This window comes from Lynx canadensis, chromosome B3, assembly GCF_007474595.2.
Source record: "Lynx canadensis isolate LIC74 chromosome B3, mLynCan4.pri.v2, whole genome shotgun sequence".
NCBI classification, from domain to species: Eukaryota; Metazoa; Chordata; class Mammalia; order Carnivora; family Felidae; genus Lynx; species Lynx canadensis.
In genome coordinates, this window is record NC_044308.2 from 82,023,543 (window position 1) to 82,049,187 (window position 25,645).

General features: G+C 38.1%; 1 protein-coding gene and 1 long non-coding RNA gene across 4 annotated transcripts in view; one reads left to right on the forward strand and one right to left on the reverse strand.

The window, feature by feature from the left end:
* AKAP6 (A-kinase anchoring protein 6) overlaps positions 1 to 25,645 on the forward strand; it is a 481,187-nt gene that overhangs the window by 212,431 nt on the left and 243,111 nt on the right. For all 3 annotated transcript variants that reach the window (XM_030318904.1, XM_030318903.1, XM_030318906.1), the window contains exon 5: positions 22,183 to 22,305. In XM_030318904.1, coding sequence (XP_030174764.1) covers positions 22,183 to 22,305 — 123 coding nt within the window. The remainder of the gene's footprint in view (positions 1 to 22,182; positions 22,306 to 25,645) is intronic.
* On the reverse strand, positions 1,529 to 23,810 carry LOC115516346. Its single transcript, XR_003969516.1, has 3 exons — positions 23,798 to 23,810; positions 6,014 to 6,016; positions 1,529 to 1,648 (listed from the first exon to the last, which is right to left on the reverse strand). It is a non-coding gene; the product is annotated as an uncharacterized LOC115516346 (long non-coding RNA).

Here is a 25,645-nt window from a genome sequence, read left to right on the forward strand (position 1 = left end):
AAAACGTCTTTGGTGCCAGCTAAGGATGTCTTTGCACATAAGTTATTTCAGAATCAGTGCAGCAAATACTTAGCCAAGTGCTTGCTTTTTGTAACTAGGCTATGTAAAATTGTAGTCAAGTCTGTGGTAGCAGTATGAAGGCAGCCACCCTTGCTACTGCCTCAAGATGGAGCAGGGAGCTGGTTGGTTAACCCAGAGTAATGTGAATGTAGAAGAGATTTGGTCCTGGGATTAACTTGGCACTGATTCCTTTTTCCAGGAGATAAAATGGGTCCATATAGAAGTTGTCCTATCTTTTACCCTCATTTTGACTGTATGTTGACTCATCGATGATACCACGCTGATGATGGCAGTCATTAAAGAAATAGCTCATTGTCCTGAGTTTTCTTCCTTTTCTTTTTCTTTATTGTGATGAAAAGGACATAGCATAAAGTTTGCCATTTTAACTGTTTTTAAGTGTACAGTTCATTAGTTTTAAGTATATTCATACTGTTGTGAAACCGATCTCAGAACTCTTTCATCTTGCAAATCTGAAACTCTCTACCCCCTAAACAGAAACTTCTCTTTCCTCCATCTCCCTCAGCCCCAGTAACCACAATTCTACTTTCTGTTTCTATGGATTTTAGATACCTCATATCAGTGGAATTATATAATATTTGTCTTTTGTGACTGATCTGTTTCATGTAACATAATGTCCTTTAGTTTCATCCATGTTGTAGCATATGACAGGATCTCCTTATCAGCATCTACTATGTGCTGGTATAGATACACAATGGATTATTATTATTATAATAATATTATTATATAATATATATTATAATTGGAGGTGAATAATAATATAATTATAATAATAATAATATTATTATAATAATAATCCATTGTGTATCTATACCATATTTTGTTTTTTCATCATCTGTGGAAGGATATCTGGTTTGCTTCCCCCTCTTGGCTATTGTGAATAGCCCTGTTATGAATGTAGGTGTGCAGATACCTTTCTGAGACTCAGTTCTCAATTCTTTTGGGTATATATCCAGAAATGGGATTGGTGGATCACATGATAGTTCTATTTTTAATGTTCCAGAAACCTCCATACCATTTTCCATAGAAGTTACTCCATTTATAATTACATCAGTAGTGCACAAGTGTTCTATTTTCTCCACATCCTTGCCAACATTTGTTATTTTCTGTTTTTTTTTTTTTTTTAATAATAGCCATCCTAATGGGTGTGGAGTGGCATCTCATTGTGGTTTTGATTTGTAGTTCCCTGATGATTAGTAATGTTGAGGCATCTTTTCATGCTTGTTGGTCATTTGTATACCATCTCTGGAGAAGTATTCAAGTTCTTTGCCCATTTTTAATTAGGTTATTTGATGTTTTGTTGTTGAGCTGTAAGAGTTCTTTATATATTATGGATATTAACCCTTTATGATACATATGATTTGGAAAGATTTTCTCCCATTCTGTAGGTTGACTTTTTACTCTCTTGAATGAGACCTTGATGCACAAAAATTTTTAAGTATGCTGTATTTCCATTTGTTTTTGCTTTTGTGTCCTAGGCTTTTGGTGTTATAGCCAAGAAATCGTTGCGAAATTCAATGTCATGAAGATTTTCCTCTATGTTTTTTGTAGGAGTTTTATAGTTTTAGGTCTTTGAGTTTTCCTTTATTTTTTCTCAGTGTGATTACTGCTCATGTTTTAAGGATCTCATCCCAGGCTTTCTTGTGAGATAGGATGCAGCTTCATAGCTAGAGCCAAGTCACCTTCTGGGATTTGTTTAAACACACACACACACACAGACACACATACATTTGGAGTCACTCTTTTTAATAATCTCAGCTGGGCATTATTTATTTGATTTGAGATTTGAATAAGTCTCATTTGAAATACAGCTTTATCTTTCTTATTCACCCCCAAGAGTAGCTTATAATCAAGGTCTGCCACAAATTCGATTCTCACTCACTTTTGATATTTCTTTTATACCAATCATGTACCAGTTTTCCTAGAGTCGTTGGAGTGGTAGTCTGCTCTTAGGTGTTGATGAGATCTCCTAAGAGCATCAGGTAAGAAGCATTTTAAGTTTATTGGATTCGACTGTTTTTCACTGGCATTTCATTTTGTATGTGCATTTCCTTTATGATAACTGTTTTCTTTTGGTTGCTGGTCTTCCTCTTGTCTCTCATTTCCTTCTCTTCCTTACATCTTCTTTCTCATTCCTTTTTCTTTACTTTTATTTCTGGACTCTCTAGTTTTCACTTTCTGGCTCCTGTTTCTCTTTTTAATTTCTTTCTCAAGAGTATCTTCTACTTTCTCCCTTTAATATTGCCGTAGAGATTCTCAGATTCCGGACATGGGAGCACTTTGAGTTGGCTTTTCATGACTATCTAAGCTTGAATTTGCTCCCTTCAGTGCATTTCTTAGTCTTAGAAATATGTATCTAGAGATTTGAGGAATTGTTTAGATGCAAGAATAAAGAAAATAATAATTTAGTTTAAATATCAAGGAAAAAGATTCTTAATGAATCGGGAAGGCTTAGCTTTGTAGTTGGAAGATTCAAAAGTCCTAAAGGATCACTAATTGAACATAAGTTGATAGTACAGAAGATGATTCAACAAAAGGTGTAATATAATAGCAGAATGCTGTAGGAACTCCTTATTCTCTTCTTTATTTATACTATGTACAACCTAAATTTTTGTCTTAGAATTTGTCTTCTGGGCTTAGACAGAAGCCCAGAGGAGTTTTATAGGAGTTTTATAGTTTTAGGTCTATAAACTATAGACCTATTTTTAATTATGTTGTCAACATAATTCAAAGCACTGTGCTTATTACTACATAAGATAGTATTTGGTAAATACCATGTGGAAAGTCATACAATGGGGGGACAGAGGAAAGAAGATAATAACAAGTATAACTAGATCAAGCCTCATAGAAGAGGAACTACTTGAGCTGGGTCTTGAATGGTGAATAGAATTTAGATAGAGATGAGGAGGTGGAAGGTTAATGACTGAAATTTTGGCATAGGCTAAGGTTAAGGTCAAGAATATTTAAGATGTATTTGGGAAAGGGTAGAGAGATGCTTGGTGTTTGGAGTATATGTTAAACTGCTATAAACAAAGGGACCCCAAAGTATAATATGATAGAATTATCTTTTGTAAATAACAAGAGGTAGGCAGACAGTCCAGGAAAGAGGCCACCTATGCATCCAGGTACCTTCTCCCTATTGCTCTTCTGTGGCTCACCAATTCTGTCTGAATTCCAGCTCACCAGAAGAGGGAAGTGGAGAGCAGCCAACTTTCTTCTCACACATACAACCTGGAAGTTGCACATACTGTGTGTGTTCACAACCCACTGACCCAGACTTTGTCACATGGCATCACCTAACTGCAAAGGAGTTTGAGAAATGAGCCTCTAGACTATGAACACTGGGAGGCAAATGTCTCTTAACCGACTGCTGGTTATAATAGCGTTTGTTGTAGGGACAAAATATGATGGACTTTGAATTCCAAGTGTTTGCATAGTACAAATACAAAAATAAATACCTGTCTAATGAATGCATGAATAAATGAATGAGGGAGTGGGTGAGTGAATGAATGTATTGTTTGATTTGAACTTTATCCTCTAGACCAGGAGCTACAAACTAAAATGCCTCTAAGAGTTCAGACAAATAACATAAATGAGTCACTCAGCCAGGTGTAAATGGGGAGGGATGGGAACCGAACAACTGGAGGGTTAGTGCCATGTCTAAAGGTTATCCACTGGTCAGCTCCAGGTGATTGTTGTGGACCCTGTGTGGCAAGATCGTGCAATGTTTTAAAAAGTAGGAAATCTCAGTTTTATGTGACATCTTCCAATTTAAAAAATGTTGGGTCTGAACAATTTTAAAACAGGCCAAATAAAACACATATATATGATAGATGTGGCTTTCAAGTCACTAATTTGCAATCTTTGTGAAAATAAGAAACCACTTAGGTTTTTTGTCCAGAGAGCTGGTATGAAGGTTAATCTGATTGTGGTGCACCTGCCTGGATATACCACTTGCAAAGTGGTTCTCTATTGTGGCTGCTTATTTTCATTCCTAGAGAGATTTGAAAAAAATCCCAACCTCAGGCTCCACCCCAGACTAACTAAATTAGGATCTCAGCAGGTGGGTAATTTTAAGAGCTCTTCAAACAATTATGATGTGCAGTCAAGGTTGGGAGCTAGTGCTCTAAGGCTAATTTGGAAGGTTATTACAATAGCCTGGACATATAAAAGGGTTTGAACAGTGGTTTTGGAAGCCAACTGAGGAAATAAAGAGATAGAGGTGGGAGATGTTATAAAAGACAAGTCGATAAAAATTTTTGGCTTTTTAAAAATAAGGGAGTGGGGGAAAGGGGTCAAAAGAATTGGGATTTCAATCTGGTTTGGGGGGCTGAGAGATGTAAGGAGTTTAACAAATAGTTGCAAGGGACATATGAAATTAAAGTACACAGTGAGTGAATGGGGCAAAGGTAAATGTTATCGTATATGTAAACTCTGTTGCCCCAATCCAAATTGAGAATTCTAAATCAGCATAATATTTTTAAAGATAAGGCTACACTTTTTAAAGGATAATAAGCTTTTGTGTACATTTTGTTTGTTTCAATGCCAGGAAAAGTCTGTGAATTAACATTGCTAATGGACTTGTTGAGATAGTATGCCAAGGTTATTGCTCAAGGTTATTAGAAAAGAACCATAGGGATCCAAAGCAAATTCCTTCCTGGTTAATATGTTAAGAATATTTCAGGCCTGCCTCACTTTGGTTTCTGCAGAGCCTTAGATGTGTCTCAAGGCTTTATCGTGATGATTTAGCACCACCATGAGGGTATATCTAGTCACTGCATCTGGTTTTTGGCCTCATTTATAAAACGAAGAGGTGCAGTTCTTTTTGTTTATAGCTGTAAACATTAAATGAAAATAGTTCTTTGTTATTTTCTTAGTATGGAAAGGTTCTGATTAAATAATATCTTGTCTAAAGATAATGAAAATGCCTAACCACATTTGACAGGAAGTATTTCTGTGATGATGAAAATCGAGACTGTTACATTTTTTAATTCAACTAAAATAATTCTTAGAATGATAGTGAATTCTTCTTTATCCTTAAACCTAATGTCATGACCCTTTATTGCTAGTAGGATGCTTTGGAAAGATAACAATTTACAAAACCAAAGCAAACTTTGACATTTGTGGCCCGCTTGCAAGTGTGTCAGGTGAGGTACCAAGAGGTTTATTCATTTCACACATCATCACATTTAATTCTCAAGAAAAAAGCACTCTCTGATACAAATACTCTTCTGTTGTATCCCCATTTTACCAATGAGGATAGAGAGGCATAAAAATATGGTCATTTTCTCAAGGGTAAAGGAGTTGAAGGCATGAACTTAGGGCTCAGTTTATACAACCCCCCAACTTTTTTAGTCTTTAAAATGGAATATTAATTGTTTTTAATGCCATTGCACAGATTGTTATATGAAATTACAAACAACAATGGCTCATTGTACTAATCTTGCCATTAGTGTGACTTCACTGGTGAATACAGGGAATCAGCAGCAGATTCAGTAAAATATTTTAAAAAATTTTTTTTGAGAGAGAGCATGTGAGAGAGGGTGAGCAGGGGAGAGACGTAGAGGGAAAGAGAGAGAGGGAGATAATCCCAAGCAGGATCCAAGCTCAGAATGGAGCCCTAGACATGACTTGATCCCACGACCCTGGGATCTTGAACTGAGCTGAAATTGAGTCGGACACTCATCTGACTGAGGCACCCAGGTGCTCCAAGAATAAAAATCTTAATTCTGCCCCTAACTAGTATTTTTACTTTGGAAATTTAATCTCTTAAACCTCACTTTTGAAAAGTATACATTAATAAAGAAGGTGAATTGGATGACCTCTAAGATCCTTTTTAGGTTTGAAATTTTGTGAGATTGACTGTAAGGCAATAACTAAGCAGCCATTTCTCAGTAAGATACACAGTGGAATATATCACTTCAACATGGTTGACTTTCTGTTCCATGGGATTCTGGGTAAATTCTCCTGACAAGATCCTCCTGGTACATGAATGTGAGGCTGTGACATCAGTGAGACTGAAGGTATAACACTATTCAGGCTGCATTCCTATCACTGTAATATGACAAGAACTAGACATCCTAGAGGAATTTGGGGCCTGACTAGAGTTCATAAGATGCCACGAGACCAGGAACAATGGTGACAGTGAACAGAGTAACCCAGTAGGAATTAGACATGGATTAGCCTGAAATTATAGGAAATCAGGTAAGCTAAATGAAGCAGATAGGAAGCATTCACCTTGGCAGACTTGCCATTGTGATTTCTTAAAATTACCTGTCAGTGCTGCTTTTGTGCTCTGTTCAGACCATGTAGGGGACAATCATTCCAAGAGGGTGGGTTCTGTGTCAAGGTCACTCAGATGTCAGACCATGTGTGAGGCTGCGGATATTACTATATGAAGATGATTGGCCTGAGTTTTGCATGGCAAATAAACAACTTTACCCAGGAAAGATGCTGCCTGGAAGCTCAGGCCCATATGCTTTCCATCTACCATTTTGATGCGGACCTGTGCATTACTTTTTAGGAAGCCAGTGGCTTTACTGTTTGCTTTAATTATTTATCCAGGAATAAAGGAAGCTGTTGTTACTTTATTTTTTAATGCTTTTAAAATAATCAAACCAGAGAGGTGTCACTTAGAGGTGGTGCTCTGATATTTCTGATTTGTCTGGAGACTTCAGCTTGAAAGGTGGGCGGGGGGGGGGGGGGGGGGTGTAAGGGAGAGAGGGAGAGTGATAGGCAGACAGAGAGAAAGAGGTGTATGTCACAATTACAATCTAGTACTCTTCCTCTTTCTTCCTACTGGAGCCCATTACTTTATAAAGATAAAGCTGATAAGTTGAATTAACAAAAATATTTTTTTAAATTTCATATAGTGTAGAGAAGACTATTTGTACCCATATAAAATAAAGTCCCATTAAAGCCCTTTTACTTATCCTATCCTCACTACATCTTTAGTTTTACATTGTTTGGGGCATGCCACGGTATTCAAGAGACTGTCAACTAGTGCCTTCTCCATAGGATACAGGGTTCATGAAAAGTTATATTGTGCCAATTCTTCTTTCTAGAGACACATTTATATGAGCAAAATATAGCTGGAAAGAACTCCTAGAACAGTAGACTTTTTCAAGATGCCAAAAGAGATGAATATACAGCAAAGTACTAGGTAGAACTCTACGGCAAAGGAAAAGGTAACCTTGGTAGGAAGTGATTTCTGGAGTCACCTGAATTAACAGATGGGGAAGCTTCTGTGGTGCTACATGGTGGCAGAGTGTGGTGGCTGGGAATATTATGTTGTCTTCACCAAGCGATGTGGCCTTGTCCCAGTTTCCTCCTCTGCAAAATAGGGTTAAAAGTGTTACCTTCCACGTAAGAGTGGTGACTAGTGAACATGTTAAAATGTATGAAGAGCTGAGGTGAGTACCTGCTACATAGTAAGCATTCAATAAACGTTCGCTCCTGTGGTTGCTGTTGTTGTTATTATTACTATTATGAGAGGGCAGGGGTCAGGCCTTAGCAGCTTCCTGTATGTAGGTCATTCTGTCTGTAACCTCCACGTTTGCTGGTGCTGTCTCCGTCCAGCCCTCAGCGGCTACTTCATGGTGTACTGTAGCAGCCTTTTAACTGGCTTCTCTGATCCCACCCTTACACTCAGCCTTTTGGGATCAGACATCACCACCCTGTTTTCTCCTCTCACCTCCAGCCACCTCGGTCATTATGAAGCCTCAGACCCCCACCCACAATGATTAAGGCTACTTCTCCGTCCTCTTGGGAACTGTGCTGGTTGCCCCAGATTTTTGTACTTCTCTTCTCTGTGAGACTCTGGGCCTCCTGTCTTGGCAGATGATTCTTATATTGTATTAGAGATAATTCTTCTCTAATTGGCCCAATAATTTTAGTTAATGTACTTCTTGACATTTTAGGAAGTTTATGTAGGGGAATTTATGCTATGAATGTGTGTTCAGACAAATACAAACAAGCTGCTAGTTTGTAATATTGTCACACAACAACCTTATAAATAATATGTACTTACTTATTTATAATTTGTATTTATACATATTTATAATATTTATTTATAATTATGTGCTTATAAATAATAATTCTTACAGCACTCTTTAACCAAAGGGAGGGTCATTACAATGTATTACAGGAAGAAAAAGGAAGGGCCTCCAGTAGGTTTAGAATTATCCCTCAAAGCTCTGATTGCTAAAGATGGAAAGAATAAGAAAGTGTCTTGGGAAGGCAGTAATAGGTTGGGTGATTTGTTGGGAAAGGGACATTTAGGCTCAATGTCAAAGGATAGACATGGTGAGTGGATTGGGAGACATTGGGAGTATGTGAAGGTCACCAAGATCAGTTTCCTAGCTAGAAGAGAGGCGGTCAACCACCTGAACGTATATAGCTTTAAAGGAGGCTCTGTATGCAAGAGCCACAGATGTGAACGGTCAGAAAGGCATGAGGAATCATTCAGCTCAGTGCCCTCATTTTATAGCTAGAACCTGTCTCCCCCAGTCCAGAGTACTTCCTATGAGAACATCCCGTCTCCTGATTATACCATATCTTGCAACCTTGTCACAAAGGGGCAGCAAGTACTTTTTTTTCAGAGATCAACACTAAAATGTTCCTAGTGCCCCACAGCTGTCGGCTTTTATATCATTGTAGCCCTGAGAAACTTTGAAGCAGATTCTCCTTCTCAGAATTTGGCATATGTTTAAAGAGTTTCACAGTTGATTTTGAGACACAGCCCAGTGTCAAGAATCACTGAGACAGACATGGAATAAGGGAATAGAGTGAAGCATGTTGAGTGCACTGCCCTCTGGGGCCTCATGATGTAGAAGGCACGGTGGATATGCCCCTCTACACTGTTCCCAGGTTATCTCATCCATGCTTATGGTCTCCAGGACCACCTGTATGTTTCTTTCTCTAACCCAGGTTTTGCTGCACACCTCAACTGAGTTCAGAAAGCAAACTCATAATATCTAATAATACCATGTTCATAATCTGCCTACAAGCTGTTTCTTCCTTCTGAATATCTTATTGCTTCTTTTGGAGAATAGTACCTGCAACTAAAATTAAATTGGCTATCATTTTGAATTCTAACAAATTTCTCATCCTTCACATCCAATTGGTCCTGTCCATTTTAACTTGTCTTGCTGTGTAGCCTGACACCTCTCCTGCATGCCCACTGCTGCTGCCTTGGTCCAGCCCTCACTGACTACTTCATGTTGTACGGAGCAGCCTTTTAACTGGCTTCTCTGATCTCAACCATATGCTCAGCCATTCACTCTCTACATTGCAGCTAGAGTGAATCTTTTAAGATGCCAATCAGATTATCTCACTCCCCTGCTTCAGAAATCCGGTCCCACCTCATTGTCTTCACGATACAGTCCAGACTCCAGGTGTGTTATGTGTGGTCTGGCTCCTGGTCAAGCCCTTCAATCTTATTTCTCAGTTTTTCCCTCCCTCCCACCCCCGCCACTGCCCCACAGTGTTAGCCATTCTCAGCTACATAGAGTTCTCAGATGAGCTGTTCCCTCTCAGACTTTATCTGCCAGGAATGTTCTTCTCTGCTCCTCCCAGTACCCTTTTATTTATTTATATTTTCTGAATGAATTACACTTATCCTGCATAGCTCAGCTTGCTTGTAATTTCCTCCTAGAAGCCCTCCTTGATGCCCCAAGACTGAGTTAAATGCCTTCCATTGACTCCTGAACACTGGGATGATCTACAACAGAGGTTCCCAGGCTATGATCCAGGTACCTCTAGGGTTCCCAAGATCCTTCAGGGGGCCCACAAGGTCAACTATTTCATATTAATACTAAAATTATGTCTGCCTTTTCACTCTCATTCTGTGTACAACGGAGTTTTCCAGAGGCTATATGGCATATGATATTTCAGCAGATTAAATGCAGAAGTAGAAATGGCATCCAGCTGTCTTCTATCAAGCCAGACATTAACAAGATTCACATACAGCTAACATCATGCCACTCTTCACTGTTTTCGAAGTTATTTTTCATAACAATGTACTATGTGAATATGCATATATATTATTGTTGTTATTATGAATGAATTAATAAATATTTTTAAAATTTCTAAAATGAATATCGATACCCATAGAAACAAAAGCTCTTTGGGGCCCTTAATAATTCTTAATAGTCTAAATGAGTTCTAAAAGTTTGAGAACTGCTGATCCACATTATCACACATCACACTTTATATTACTATGCTCCAAATTCTGTAAGAGAGGCATCTGGGTCGTTTATATGTGAGTTCCAGGCCCTATACAGTTTCTGATACATAGTAAGCTTGCAATAAATAGTTTTTGAATAAAATACCTAATACATACATGCGTATGTGTATGTACGTACACTTAGAGTTTGAATGAAAAAAAACAATTTAATCTTTACTTGAGCTGGCCTAATGCAACCCAATCTAGGTAGTAATACATAATTAAACCAATAGTAGTCTGAAAGTTTGCACTAATTTTAAAAGCTCTAGTTCTGTCCTTTTTGTTGTTGTTGTTTAAAATTTTTTTTTAATGTTTATTTATTTTAGAGACAGGAGGACAGAGCACAAGCAGGGGAGGGGCAGAGAGAGCCAGAGACAGAATCTGAAGCAGGCTGCAGGCTCTGAGCTGTCAACACAGAGCCTGACGCAGGGCTCGGACCCACGAATCAAAAGATCATGACCTGGGCCAAAGTCAGACACTTAACCGACTCAGTCACCCAGGCACCCCTGTTGTTTTTTTCTGAGCTCTAGAAATTTTGGCCAAAGAATGTCTCTGAAAACTTTGAAATTTGAGCTGTATATTGAATACACAACACCTGAGTTCTTCTGACTTGGCTGTCTACTCATTGTGTATCAGTCAAGTATTTAACCTTTCTGAGCCTCAGTTTCGTCATCTGTAAAATGGGGAGCATTAAACTAGATGGGTCCTAAGGGCCTTTTGAAGACTAGATCTGTGTTTCTGATCTGCATGTAAACTTTTCTTCTTTCCAAGCACATGTATTTAGATAATACTATTTTCTGTCTTCTTGGCTCTAATGATAGTGCAGTGGCTGAATTTCTATCCTTTACTGACTTGCAACCCTGAAATTCTCTGGTAGAAAGGTGGCTATTTTCTTCTTTTTAAAAATTTACTATTAAACTATAATTGACATACAGTGTTACATTAGTTTCAGGTGTACAGCGTAGTGATTCAACAGCTCCGTAAGTTACGCTATGCTCACTGCAAATGTAACCACCATCTGTCACCATACAACACTATCACAATACTATTGACTATATTCCCTGTGCCGTTCCTTTCATCCCTGTTACTTATTCTTTCCATAACTGGAAGCCTATATCTCTCACTCTCCTTCACCCATTTTGCCCATCCTCTACCCACTTCCCTCTGGCAACCACCAGTTTGTTCTCTGTATTTATGGGTCTGCTTCAGCTTTTTTTTACACATGAGTGAAATAATATGGTATTTGTCTTTCTCTGACTTATTTCACTTAGCATAATGTCCCTTATATCCACCCATGTTGTCACAAATGGCAGGATCTTCTTTTTTATGGCTTAGTGATATTCCCAAATACACATACCACATCTTTATCCATTCACCTATCAAAAGAAGGCACAGTGGATATGCCCCTCTACACTGTTCCCAGGTTATCTCATCCATGCTTATGGTCTCCAGGACCACCTGTATATTTCTTTCTCTAACCCAGGTTTTGCTCCACACCTCAACTGAGTTCAGAAAGCAAACTCATAATATCTAATAATACCATGTTCATAATCTGCCTACGAGCTGCTTCTTCCTTCTGAATATCTTATTGCTTCTTTTGGAGAATAGTACCTGCAACTAAAATTAAATTGGCTATCATTTTGGATTCTAATAAATTAGAATCCTATCAAAAGACACTTGGGTTGTTTCCATATCTTGGCTATTGTAAATCAAAAAACAAATAAACATAGAGGTGCATATATATCTTTTTGAATTAGTAGCTTTTTTTCCTTTAAGTAAATACCCAGTAGTGGATTTACTGGATCACATGGTATTTCTAATTTTAATTTTTTGAGAAACTTTATTTTGTTTCCCACAATGGTTGCACCAATTTGCATTCCTACCAGTAAGGTTCCCTTCTCTACATATCTTCATCAACACTTGTTATTTCTCGTCTTTTTGATACTAGCCATTCCAACTGGTGTGAAGTGATATCTCATTGTGGTTTTGATATGCATTTCTCTGAGGATTAGTGATGTTGAGCATCTTTTCACATGTCATTGACCATATGTATGTCTTCTTTGGAAAAATGTCTATTTAGGTCCTCTGACCATTTTTAAATCATATTATTTGTATTTTTTGGTGTTGAGTTGTATAAGTTCTTTATATATTTTGGATATTAATCCCTTATTGGATATACCATTGCAAAACTCTTACTCCATTTACTAAAGATGGCTATTTTCTTGCTCACTCAGTGTGATAATTCCATTTTTTCCCTAAAAATAATAACCTTGTCATTACTAAAGAACTCTGTGTTCCCCAAATAAAGTTGAGAGTATTTATATAAATAGGAACTCAACAATTGCAGGTAATCTTTTGAATGATCTTAGCATTCTACAAACACTCCCATCTAGCCACGTGCATTCTTGTTCCAGATATTGATTTGCAAGGAGGTAGTACTAATCAGAAAGTTTAGACCTAATCTAAACACAGGATTATAACAACATTTTCAGCTCTGCACTTTAGTATCAAGAAGCAGCCCCTTTCACGAAAACTTTATGGACGTGTTGGGAAATGTTTATTAAAAGCTGTTAATTAGCTCCAGTTAATTAGGTCAGGGGAGACTTAAAACTATAGAAAAAGAGAAGGAAAGAGCAGGGAGAGAGAAGAGGAGAAGAAGGGACGGGAGCAAAAGAAAGGAGAGAGCAGTAGAGACCGAGAGAAGGAAGTGATTAGAAGACAAAAGAGAAGAAAAAAGGCAAAAGAGAAACAGTGGTCAAGAAAGAGAAAAAGGGGGATTGAAAAGAGCACAGATGCAGGGACTTCTCTAAAACAGAGGTGGCTGTAATGGGCATGGTTGAAGCTCTGTGACTCAAGCTGGGGTTTCACAAAGGCTTGGGAAATAAGTATGGGGTGCCTGGGTGGCTCAGTCAGTTAGGTGACCAACTTGGGCTCAGGTCATGATCTCAGTTCGTGGGTTCATGCTCTGCGTCAGGCTCTGTGCTGGCAGCTGAGATCCTGGAGGCTGCTTCGGATTCTGTGTCTCCCTCTCTCTCTGCCCCTCCCCCTATCACACTCTGTGTCTGTCTCTCAAAAATAAAATAAATAAACATTTAAAAAAATTAAAAAAATAAGTGGACCACATTGGGTGTTCCTGTCCTTTTTTTTCTCTCTGTGAACCTCATGGGAATAAGTCTGGTCAGAAAGTCAGTGTGATAGCTCAGAGCTTGGATTCTGGAACAGAACTACTTAATATCTTTTTGGTGGCTTTGTGACCTTGAATAAATTGCATAACTCCTCTATGCTTCAGCCTCTTTGTACAATAGGGAAATTCATAAAGACTCAATGACTACATAAGTTTTTAGAAGAATAGCTGGTAGACAGTCATCATCCAGATGTTAAGGATTGTTGTTTATAATACAAAATATGAAAAACCTATAAAGCATTCAGCTATCATAATCCTAAATTGTGAAGTGTGAATATCTAAGGTGTGAATCCTCTTGGGGATTTAGAGGCAGATAAAGATGACCTGATTTGCTCAGTCAGTGCCTCTGGGGAATTGGGGTGCTTGATTCAAGATCTCCTTTAGAGTAAGTAAGCAAAGCTTTGGGGCAGCCAGACTCCGTGGGAAGATCCCTAGCTTCACTCCTGTGGAAGTGTTCACAGTTGTGCAAATGCAAGTGCATGAGCTTGTCTATATTTCAGTTTTCTCCTCTATAAAATAGAGGGTGTGGGAATCTTATAGCGTAGTGTCATTGTTAGAATTGAATACATTCCTGGCACATAATAAGTGCTCAATTAATATTAACCTGTTATTAGTTCCAGTCTATTTCCAAGTCTTTTATTCATTCGTATTTTTATTAGGCTTTAATGATATGCATTTCAATCTTGTTTTGCCCTTAAATATGTTGATTACTTCTTTTTATAAAGCAATAGGCAGCAACCAAACTCAAACTCTGGATTTGTTGGAGGAAATTCTTTCACATTGTGAGAATCAGGAATCTTTCTGGGCTCTTCTTTTCCCGGTTGAAATTATCGTCAACAGTATTGTCAACAGTCATTCAGCTCCATTTATCCCTTCTGCATGATAGAATAGAACTTCCCACCTGGTCAATTTTAGATAATACCATTCCATGCCTTTTTTTTTTTTTTTTTTTGCTCTCTTTCCAACTGACAGCCTTTTACTTTATTCTGGGATAATTTTATCAGGAATATTTTTATATTCTAAAGACATTCCATTCAACCTTTAGAAAAAGAAGCTTAAATATTTCATAAAACATTTCAGTGTTTGAGTTTTCTTGTGGCATCAGAGTTAAAACTGCCTTAAACCATTTCATTTTCTCTTCAATCTTTTTTCTAAAAGCACACACCATATCCTCCCTTCTGTCAATTACTTACACTGTGTTGGATTTTGTGGGTAGGAACATTGGTAAATGTGTGAGGTAGTAGAATCTAAAACATCTCTTTTTAACTCCTTGGCATTTTATCTTGAGCCTCTGGATCTTGGGTAGCACATTAAGCATACGGATTACCTTTCCTCCCCCTGCTCCTGCCAAAAAAAAGGAAGGAAAGGTAAATTGGAAAGTAAAGGTGAATTGCATTGAGTACTATTGTGTAAAACTCTGAATTAGGCATTTCATATAGGAACTATGTATATATGAATTAACCGGAAATGGAAGGCTAAATATAGACATTGGTAGATGTACGTATAAAATCTCAATGCATACTTTTGCTTCTAAATGGAGTTCTAAGTCTTCCAGTTATCAGAGCCTAAATAAAGCTTCCTTGAGGGTAGGGTAAGAGTATTGCAATTACTCTTTGGTAGCCATCGCTAATGTAAAGATTGGCTCCAAAGCCTGTGGCCTGTTTTAAAAAATTAAGCCAGATTATTCTTAAACTCTTGGCTATTTATGGAGAAATGTGATCCCCTGCAGACCTACTGGTGGAATAAGGAGATAGGGGAATCCATACTAACTTACAGGTTTAGAGGTTTCCCCTTCCACATTGTCTCACCTGATGATCTGAGACAGAAGTCACGACTCCCTCCTCTGCATGCCCAGAGCCTCGGTGCTCCCTCTCCTCTGACCTCATGGCTGTGGGGGGACTTTTCTGATCCATCTCCCCTGTGGCCTAGCACCGTGCTGCACACTTAGTGAATAATCAAAGCTTTTTGAGTGAATTAGATAAAAGATCAAATTAGAACTTGTTAATTAGGAATAGTTTTTAAAAATCATTTATCAAGCCCTAGTTTTACATCAGGCCTTAAAATATATACATTTTTTTGAAATCCTCATGTAAACCCAAGATGGAAACTGCTGTCCCTATCTTGCAGATGAGGAAGTTGAGATTCAGCGACATTAGGTAGCTCATTTGGTTTATGATGCTGGTAAGAGGTGGATGGAGCCTGGAATCAAATTCAGTTTTGTCTGGTTGTAGCAACTGTTCTCTTAATAATATCCATACTGGTTCATGATAGGGGTGGTTTTTCTTCTCTTTTAATATAACCTCTTCTACCCTCATGGTTAATCCTCATTTAAATGTTTTTAAACTTCCAATTTCTGCCAGGGACTTAGATAAATTGTTAGATCAGTTGGCCTCTCACGATTTCCTGTGGTGCCAGTGAGGCTCTCTGGATTCAGGTTCTGAATCCACTATCTTCTGGCCATATCGCACTGGACAGGTCTCACCTCTCAGGGCCTCAGTCTTCTCACCTGTAAAACAGGTCACAATACTACCTACCTCACAAGGTCTTTATGAAACTCAAACAATCTAATGGGTATAAAATACTTTTAAAAGGTCTTGGCACACAGTGAGGGCAGTTTGAAGGTTACATACTGTTTCAGCTAGCATCATTCAGATGAGATCATTCAGTGAATCTTTGAATCTTGGAATACTAAGAAAAAGGTAAATACTTTTTAATAAATGTTTACAAGATTCAACAATAGAGACTGAACGATTTTTTCATAAATATAGTGAAAATAGTTTACTTTTGTGATGCTCTTCAGATCCCTATCTGAACGCAGCTAATTTGACCTAGACGAGGTCAGACATCATGCTTGATTTCTTTGTCCACTGAGAAATGAGAATCTTTCTGGCGACACACACACACACACACACACACACACACACACACACACTAAAACAACAAACAACAAAAATAAATTAGCAGTTGAAGTCCTTGGCTGAACTACTGAGAACTAAGGGCCTTCTTCTCATGATTAAAGTATATCAGATTCATCTATAATTGAGGCAGTGATAAAATGGGCTAATTGCAGCATGTAACTGCCTGCATGTTTGGTTGAAATTTTCCATGAGTTACAAGTGAAATTTACAGTGATTTTTGCTTGCAAACAGACAGACAAAAGGTGTGTGTTCCTTGTTAAGCATCTAGCCTCATCAAAGACCTCCTTTCAGAAAAATTAACAGAAAGTGAAGTGAAGTTGGAAGTGAAGTGAAGTGAAGTGAAGGTGGAAGCACTGGAAGTTTAGAGAATTTTGCCTCAGTGCCAAGACCGTGAGGCTGGGAAGAATTGTTGCTTCCCTTTCATCTGGGTCCCGTGACATGTCTCTGAGAGTACTATTGTTAGAGGTCAGTGTGGTGGGGCGAGAGAAATAGACTTCGGAGTGAAATGTGGGGTCAGGTCCCAACTCTGCCATTGGAAGTCACTCACCTTCTTTGACCCTCAGTTTCCTCATCTGTAAAATGATCAGAATCAGAACCACTCCACAGATGTGTAACAACACAGCATCTACTTCCTGTCGTATATGCCCCCCTTTCCCCTTTTAGAGAAATAGGTTTCAATATCAATTTGGTCTAAAAATTATGTAATTCTATAAAGAAAAATTACCTGCTAGGCTTACAACACCATAAGGCAGAGACTATGTCTCGTTTTATACTGTATTGCTATCTTCTGGTCCCATACCTGGCACCCAGGAAGGCTCTCCCTTTTTATTCCTGCTCCACATGACAGGCTTGCTGGAGGGCAACAGTAATCACCTCCACAGGTTTTATTTAACCAAACTAGATTTGTGGTAGAGAGAAACAGGTAGGGACATAAAACAAATAATGGGCTTTCTTTAAAAACATTTTTTTAATGTTTATTTTTGAGAGAGAGAGAGAGAGAGAGAGAGAGAGAGAGAGAGAGAGAGAGAGAATGTGAGTGGGGAAGGGGCAGAGAGAGAGAAGGAGACACAGAATCCGAAGCAGGCTCCACGTTCTGAGCTGTCAGCACAGAGCCCAATGTGGGGCTTAAAGCCATGAACTGTGAAATCAGGACCTGAGCCAAAGTTGGATGCTCAACTGACTGAGCCATCCAGGTGCCCCAATAATGGGCATTCTTAATCTGTCATGAGGGTGTAGCTATGTGCAAGACTTGAGTGTAAATTTTCCTTGTGAATATGATCTTCAAATCTGAAAGTGTACATTTGCACACACTTTTTGCTGCTTAGTCTTTAAAAAGATTGATGCTTTAGAAAGTTTAAAAGTAAGATTTTTAAGAAGCACTTCATTAAGGAACTTTTAAAATGCAAATGATTTGGAAGTGTGAAATGTGCTTTTCAACTGGTGGTAACAAGTCTAACTGCTTTCTGTTTCCTCTCACATTGGATGGCCAGGGTTTCTTCTGGGTGTTGAATCCTGGCTTGACTCTAGTGAAGAGTATACAGACTCTCAAAACATGTGTCAGATATGAATATGCCAAGGGACCTATACAAAAGGATATAATCAAGGTGGGTGGCCTGGGAGGATTGGAGCCTGTGGACTGAGTCACACTCAGTGCTCTCCTGGAGAGCTTGGCAGGAGTCAGAGAAGCGTAATGGAAATGGACAATAAGGAAACTCGTGGTAGAAAAAGACAGGAGAGAGACGAAGCAGATAAGATACATCAACAGGAGTTTGAACAATGAAGGCTGAAATGTGGCCTTTCAGAAGTTTGTAATTCAGCCTGTAGCAATGAGTTGAATGTGCGTAAGATGTGCTTTTATATAGTGCGATGGCAGCATTGGATTGTGTCACGAAGAAAATCTGGTTTTATAGTCACTTGGACTCTCAGAATAAGTAAGTATGAACTCAGAATATTAGAGAAACAAACAGAGGTGGGTCACATAATAAGAATAAGAACAAATTTGGATACAGACAGAATTGTGATACAGGCAGAATATATTTCACAGAAACATCCAGGAGAGTGTTTCAACTCTTTATTGGTGGTAAATTTTTTTTAACTATTAAAATTAGTTGAATTGAGTAGGCAAGTGTTTACTCATGCTTTAAGTTCTGCTGAAATTTTTGCCTCAATGATGTTTATCTTTTTATTCTCAACAATGTCCAGAGGTGTGCTTTATATAGCGTAGGCACTTAATAAATATTAGTTTAAAAGAGTGAATGAGTGCCCAGTATTTGTTATACTAGGATTTGATCCTCATGATAAAATAAAATTTTGTATTTTCCCCTGTGGTTTTTTATGTAACCTCATTTTCCTTTATTCACACCACAAGGACTCTACAGAGCTTCTGAAAATTAGCATCAGATATTCCCTGCATACATCCAAATGTGAATTCTCCTGCACATTGCATGCCTGGTTCGATATACTGAGTGGCACTTAGCTGGTCTTTCTAAGAAGAGCATATCATGATATGGGGATAGTACACAGAATACTGTCCATTACACAGTACCCTGGAAAAGCACACATATAAAGAGGCTGGGAGAGGTGGAGAAACAGCAAGTGACAAAGGTATCAAGGATTGCATGGATTTCACTTTCATCTGCCTTTATGATTTCTGTTTATGTTTTTGTGGCTACACATACTAGCAGGAGGGGAGGTGGAAAGCTAAGAACTCCCTAAGAGGAAGAAGTGTTTAGCATTTTATTATAAGATTGCAGGGATTCTCTGGATTTCTGTTGTGATGGATGGAACTTTTAAGCACTGGCAAGAAAAGAGTTGAGAAAATGTGCAACAAATGAAAATTGGTGAGGTAGGGATATAATTCAGAGGAAACCCAGAGAGAAGCCTTGAAAAGGACCTGTTTCATCTGTATCAGACAGCCTTGGTTTTGTTCTCTGGCTAGGCTATGCAGAAAGATCATCCAGAAAGTTTCACCTGGGTCCCATGAGTTTGCCTAATCTGCACCTCATGGATTTCAGCTAACTCTGTAATCATGGTTCTGTTAGGAAATCTGTCACACATTGTTCAATACTCTTTGGCTACGACCAACCTTTTGTGATGAAGTACCCATGCGATCACATATACACACATTGTTTTGTTTGCTTGTCTTTTGGAGGAAGAGAAGATAATGAATAGTATATAACTGGTCATATTTCAAATAACATCTTTTACTATTTGTCTTCTTGGATTTAATCAGTTCTTTCCAAAATAATTTCCTTCCTGACTTAATGTTCTCCCCAGACCAATTTGCAGATAAAACAACTCAAGTCCAAATTCAATAGTAAGTACTATTTAATGATATAAAGTACTATTTCATCTCACAATTATCAACCATCTAGAGTCTGGCATTCTGATGAGGCCCTGTAGATGTTTCAGTAAGTCCATTTGGCCAACAAAGAATATCTTAATTTTTCATAGAATTTAATTATGAGAGCATGAAGAATTAGGACATCAGTTCTAACACACTCTATCATTGTTTCTGCTCACAGATTTACTGTACATATCTGTAGGGATCTATGGTAATCATCAAGTCTGATAAGAATTTCTTATGTATTCTGAGTCGTAGGCAGTCTACCAGAAATATGGATTTGGGGAGTGATGTTTAAAACAGGTGGGAGGCTCGACTGAAAACAGGGAGCCTAAAATAACATCTGTGTTAAAAGGCTCTAGTATTTGGAAGGAAATGAAAAACAAAGCAACTCTCAAATTTATGGAAATGTAGAAAAAGAGCAGACAAACTGATACCCTCAATCTATGAGAAAGGGCAAAAAGAATTACTTGGCATGGATTCCTACCATTGGGTGGATCATCAGAAAAATGCATTTGGTAGGGGACTACATTATTTGACATTCATGAAGCTATCCCTGTTGGACACATTTTCACCTCACCTGGAAGAAACACTTCTGAGTGATGACCAGAGGAAGTCTCAGTGAGGTCATTAATTTGGGGTTGGAGGCCAGGACATGAGGCATGTTAAACAACCTTCTGGTTCCCAGCTCGGTCCATTGCAAATGCATAGGCTTTAGCTTCTAATTAAGATGACTCTAATATGATATTTTTTATTGGCTTTACCAAAACAACTTGATTAGGCTAGGTTTTCAAAAGGATGAGTGTGATTATCGTTTGACCTTTGCACAATAGGGATAAAATAGGGAAAGCTTTGGGTAGCTTTTCGAAACATGGGATAGATACACTACCATGTGGGATGATTGGCTGAGCTCTGCACAGGCTGGCAGCAGTACCAGAGCATCGTGGGACAATCTGATGGACTCCAGGTGTACCGATGACCACAGCTCTTCTCTATCAACCTTTGACAGACAGAAATGTGTTTCTGAGTGTTACTTGTCTGTCTTCCTCTTTACCATCCTTCTCAGTCCCATTTTCTTATTTCCTAACAATCATTTTGAGGCCAATCAACTGCTAGAATTAAGGAGTTATAAATCTTGAACTATTATTCAGGAGAAACTTTAATAACAAAGCCTAGCTTCAGGGCATCTCGGTGGCTCAGTCAGTTGTTAAGCTTCCTACTTCAGCCTAGGTCATGATCTCTCTGGTCCCAAGTTCGAGCCCTGTGCCAGGCCCTGTGCTGACCGCCTAGAGCCTGGAGCCTGTTTCTGATTCTGTGTCTCTCTCTCTCTCCTTCTGCTCTTCCCCCACTCACACTCTGTTTCTTTCTCTCAAAAATAAACATTGAAAAAGAAAAAAACAAAGCCTAGGTTCTGAGAAGCATGATAAAGAAAATGAATTTTCACCTATTCTTAATTTAGTCTCAGGATATCCTAAGTTAAGCATTAAAAATATTAAGCAAAATTAATCAAAAGGCAAATCTGAAGAACGGGTTAAGGTTAATAAGAGAAATAGCACTCCAAGCCATTTCAGTGAGTACAAATGTAGAAGCTGGTCCTTGCTCCTTTCGACCTCCAGGTGGTGCTGTTTACCTAGACACAGAAAACAGGCACCCAGCCCCATTTCTTTCCCTTAGGTTCATAGCTGGGCTTTCATTTTTTCAAAAATATTTTCCGTTTCTACAGATGTGTTCTTTTAAATGGTCAATAAATTTTTATAACCACTATTTGAAAAATTGCGAGATTACTGTGATTTGTGCTTCCTAGCCAAGAATATTTCTTTATGTGCAGGACACACCCAGTCAGGTGTTTATGTTTTTGTTCACTGATCCCACCTCCTCTACCCTTCCTTGCTTCTTAGAACCCATGCTCAGGCACAGACAGTTGGGCTGTCAGTAGAACTCATCCAAATCCCTTTAAACACTTACGTGATTTAAAAATAGATATGTAGTTCAGTTAAGGCAACTCAACTCCATAGGCTTCTGAGTAAAGAACACCATCTTTACGGGAATGCTTTTATCCCCCAAATCCAGTGAGTGTTCCTAGCAGGCCTGACCTGATTTTTTGCTTTGGGGGCACTTGTCAGACACCAGAAATGTTTTGATGATTTGAAGACATCTTTACGAAGACATCTGACAATCCAATCCAAATTCCTCAGAAAAAAATGTTCCTAGGGAAAAACTGAGAGGGAGTCATGCACAATTTCTTTCCATTTTGATAGATTTCAGTGCTGGGAATCATGGAAATTCCATTTACAGTGTGGAACCAGAATGGGAGTCCAGTGGTATCAATTTTTACCATTGATGACGTTTGGGATTTTTTAAATTGCCTAAAGAAATGACCAACTAACATGCTTTTCTTGTCCTTTTCTTCCCCCTTCCCTTTTTTTGTGTCAAGGGGTTTGTAAACAAGCTGGATGAATTCATTCAATGGTTAAATGAAGCCATGGAAACCACTGAGAATTGGACACCCCCTAAAGCAGAGACGGATGGCCTTAAACTGTACCTGGAGACACACTTGGTAGGCAAAACTGAGTTGCTTTTGCTGTTAGTAATGGGAGGATTTTAATGCACTGCTTATTTGTTTATGGGGAGTATCATTTTTATTTATCACAAGACATTATATGCTAATGAAACCAAGTTTTAATGGGGCAAACTACAGAAGCTGAAAATTTACAGGCATTTCAATATATTATGAAATCTAAATCCTCAATATTTCAAGCTATTTTTTTCAAAACTTTTTCCAGGAAGGTGAGTAATTAACTTAAAAATACCTTAGAAAATATACTAGACCCTTGTTCTCTAAAGCTATGATTGAAGGCTTTCCTCTTCTTAAAAAATAAATAAATGAAAGAGATAATTTTGATGACCATTCTAAGCTTTCTAGAATTCTTGTAAAATTAATGAACCTCTCATTATCTAGAGGGTCTACATTATCTGTTCTACACTGGGTTATTTTAATAAAATATTTAAAACGATGATCTCCATCATTTTTGCTGCTATGTGGGTTTTTCAGCATATAATTAATACAACTGTCATTACACCCGTCCCTGTGCACAGGGAAAACCATGGAGGGGAAGTGGAAAATACTTGGATGAATATGCTTCTGAATATGTTAGAAGCAAGAATTATAGACTGGGGGACATTTGATGAACCTCATGAGGTTTTTACTGAATGCTTCAAATGGCCGATATCAATTATGAAGGGGTGGAAACCAAGTAGTGGAGTGTGATAAAGCATGAAGAAAAAGCACGTTGTCATAGGAAATGAAAATTCAAGCTTTAAGGATCTCATCTTTATTCCTTTCACCGATAGTATAAAATTGACAAAGGCAATGAACACGAATCCTTGGGTACCCAACTGTGGGGTTGATTTTCTGCCCCTCTTACACACTCAGAATTTGGATTGAATAAACATTGTGTGGGAGTCCTACCTATGCGTGAGTTCACAGGGTTCCAGAACGTTCCCTGTGATGTTAAATGAGAGAATGACAAAGAGGGAGGTGAGAGGGAGAAAGAGGGGAAAGAGAAAGAGGATGTTTTAGTCTTTTGGTGTTTGTGTTTTGCAGTATGTTTTATGTCATTGCAAGTAAAACAGACTCAAAATCCTATTGCTGCATGAAAATAGCTTTGTGGATGATAAAAGACACAAAACTATGTTTAAGAGGATGAGTGTATTGCTTCCATTTTTAGAGACCTGGGTTGATTGTGTGTAAAAATGCCAGTGACCCCAACCACCTCTCTTGTACATGGGTTTTTAAATATTGCCCTTGGTACTCAATTCCCTGTTGAGTAGAGCCTTGATTTTTTTTTTTTAAAGAGGGCATTTCATAATAGCAAGATAAAGATATTCAGTGCTTTATAATGTAAATTGTATTAATTAGAATGTCAACTTTTCACTGGCATTGTTCTGACAGAAATTCTAATCTGTGTTTAAACAGGAGTATATGAACTTTATTTCACATTAAGTGTGCTGCCTTAATTTCTCTTCATTTAATATTTTATGGAAAACACACATTTAGTTTTTGAGGTCCCAGAGGGCATGGGGACATACAAAGTGCTTTAACTCTAGGCTATTTATTGAAAGCCAGGCTAGAAGAGTATGAACCAGGGTCTCCCCTCTCTTCAGGAATTGAGCAACATGGCCTCTTTGTAACCAATGCACTGTCGTCATTCTCAAGTCCCCATTACAGAGTTCCTTCCTTAGCATCCCTTTGTTGACCTCAGCCTCATTCTAGCCCTAAACTATCTGCTAGAACTTTCTGTAAGAATAGAATATTCAAGGTTGCACTGTCCAACATGGGAGCCACTCACCACATGTATCTGCTGAGCGCTTGAAATGTGACTAGAGCAACTGAAGAAATGAATTTTTAATTCTAATTCACTTGATTTAAATGTAAATTGCCACATGTAGCTTGTGACTACTGTATTGTAGCCTTAATAAGTTGCAAAACTCTTTGCAGCTGACCATAATGAATTGCACGTATGTGTACCTGCCTCATAGTGACAGTCTCATCCAAAACATGAGCCCATCATCCTCTTTACACTCTACATTGGCTCCACAGCAAGGAGTCCTCCTTAAAATGTTTAGCTCTTAAAGAATAATTTTTTTATTGCCTAATGATCAACACTTTCTTGAAATGAGTTTTCTCTACTATCATGTCTAATTATATTGGTTGGGATAGAGATAACATAGGAACATCTTTATCTCTGCTTTGCAAATAGTGAGGGGCTGTGTTCTCCAGCTCTGCTCAGTGAGTCTTAAGTCATAGTCACAATTTTGACTTGCGAAATTATGAGCAATCCTGGCCAACAGTTACTGATGACTTAGTGTGCATGGATCACCAGTGATACTTAAGGACACTTACTGAGTCACCGCTGTGCTGTGTGCAGTGTCTGTTACTCTAGATACAGCCTGTTGTTTAAATGTCTTTCAAACAAACCCTGAGTTACTCTGTGTCCCTGAGGACAATGTCTACATTGTCCTCCTGATCGATACTGTCATTTATATTTTTTATTGTATTTCCTTACTGTGGTGCTGAGTTAATATTAAGTTATTCTTTTCAAAAGAAGGCAAAAAATATGTACAAGTAAGAAAGTATACAAGTAAGCCCAGAGATTTATATCCTTGAATTCAGCTTGTGTAAGTCATTAGTATTCCTTAATGAGTGGGCCCGTGGTATTTGCAAGATTATCCAGGATGTAGAGATAGCTATACAGGTTTCTTTAAGCACCTTTATAGATTCTATAATTTAACATTAAATCAGCAGATGTGCAAGCCCTTGAGTCCAGTGTCTTCCCTGGTTTAATCATGTGTTAGAATAGTTGGCACCCTGCAATGATCATTGTAAAGAAAAACAAACATAAAAACAATAACAAAAGTTGTACATTTATATTTTGATGTTTAATTCAATTATTTTCCATGACGGTAACCAAGGGTTTTTACCAACACAAATCAATTAAAGCTTCACAATACCTTTATGAGAGATATGAAAGAGCTTTATTTTAACTGTAAGAAATACTGTGAAATTGCGATGATACATCAATGATTTTCCATGATAATTAATCATCTGCTTGCAACCTGGCTGCTCCTTTCAAAAATACAATTCCTGTCTTCCTCGAAAATGACATTCTCAGGAAAATGTCATTCTGGAAAGGTATTCTGCAAGTAGTGAACATCCCTCTTCTTTGAAAATCACTTTCATAACAGTATTGTATACATATGTTTTTGGACAGATTCCCTTCTTCTTCACCTCTGTCAACTTTTTTTTAAAGAACTTTATTGGAGTATAATTGACATGTAATAAATTGTATGTATTTAAAATACATATGCCTACAAGTTTCAACAAACTGACAAATGTA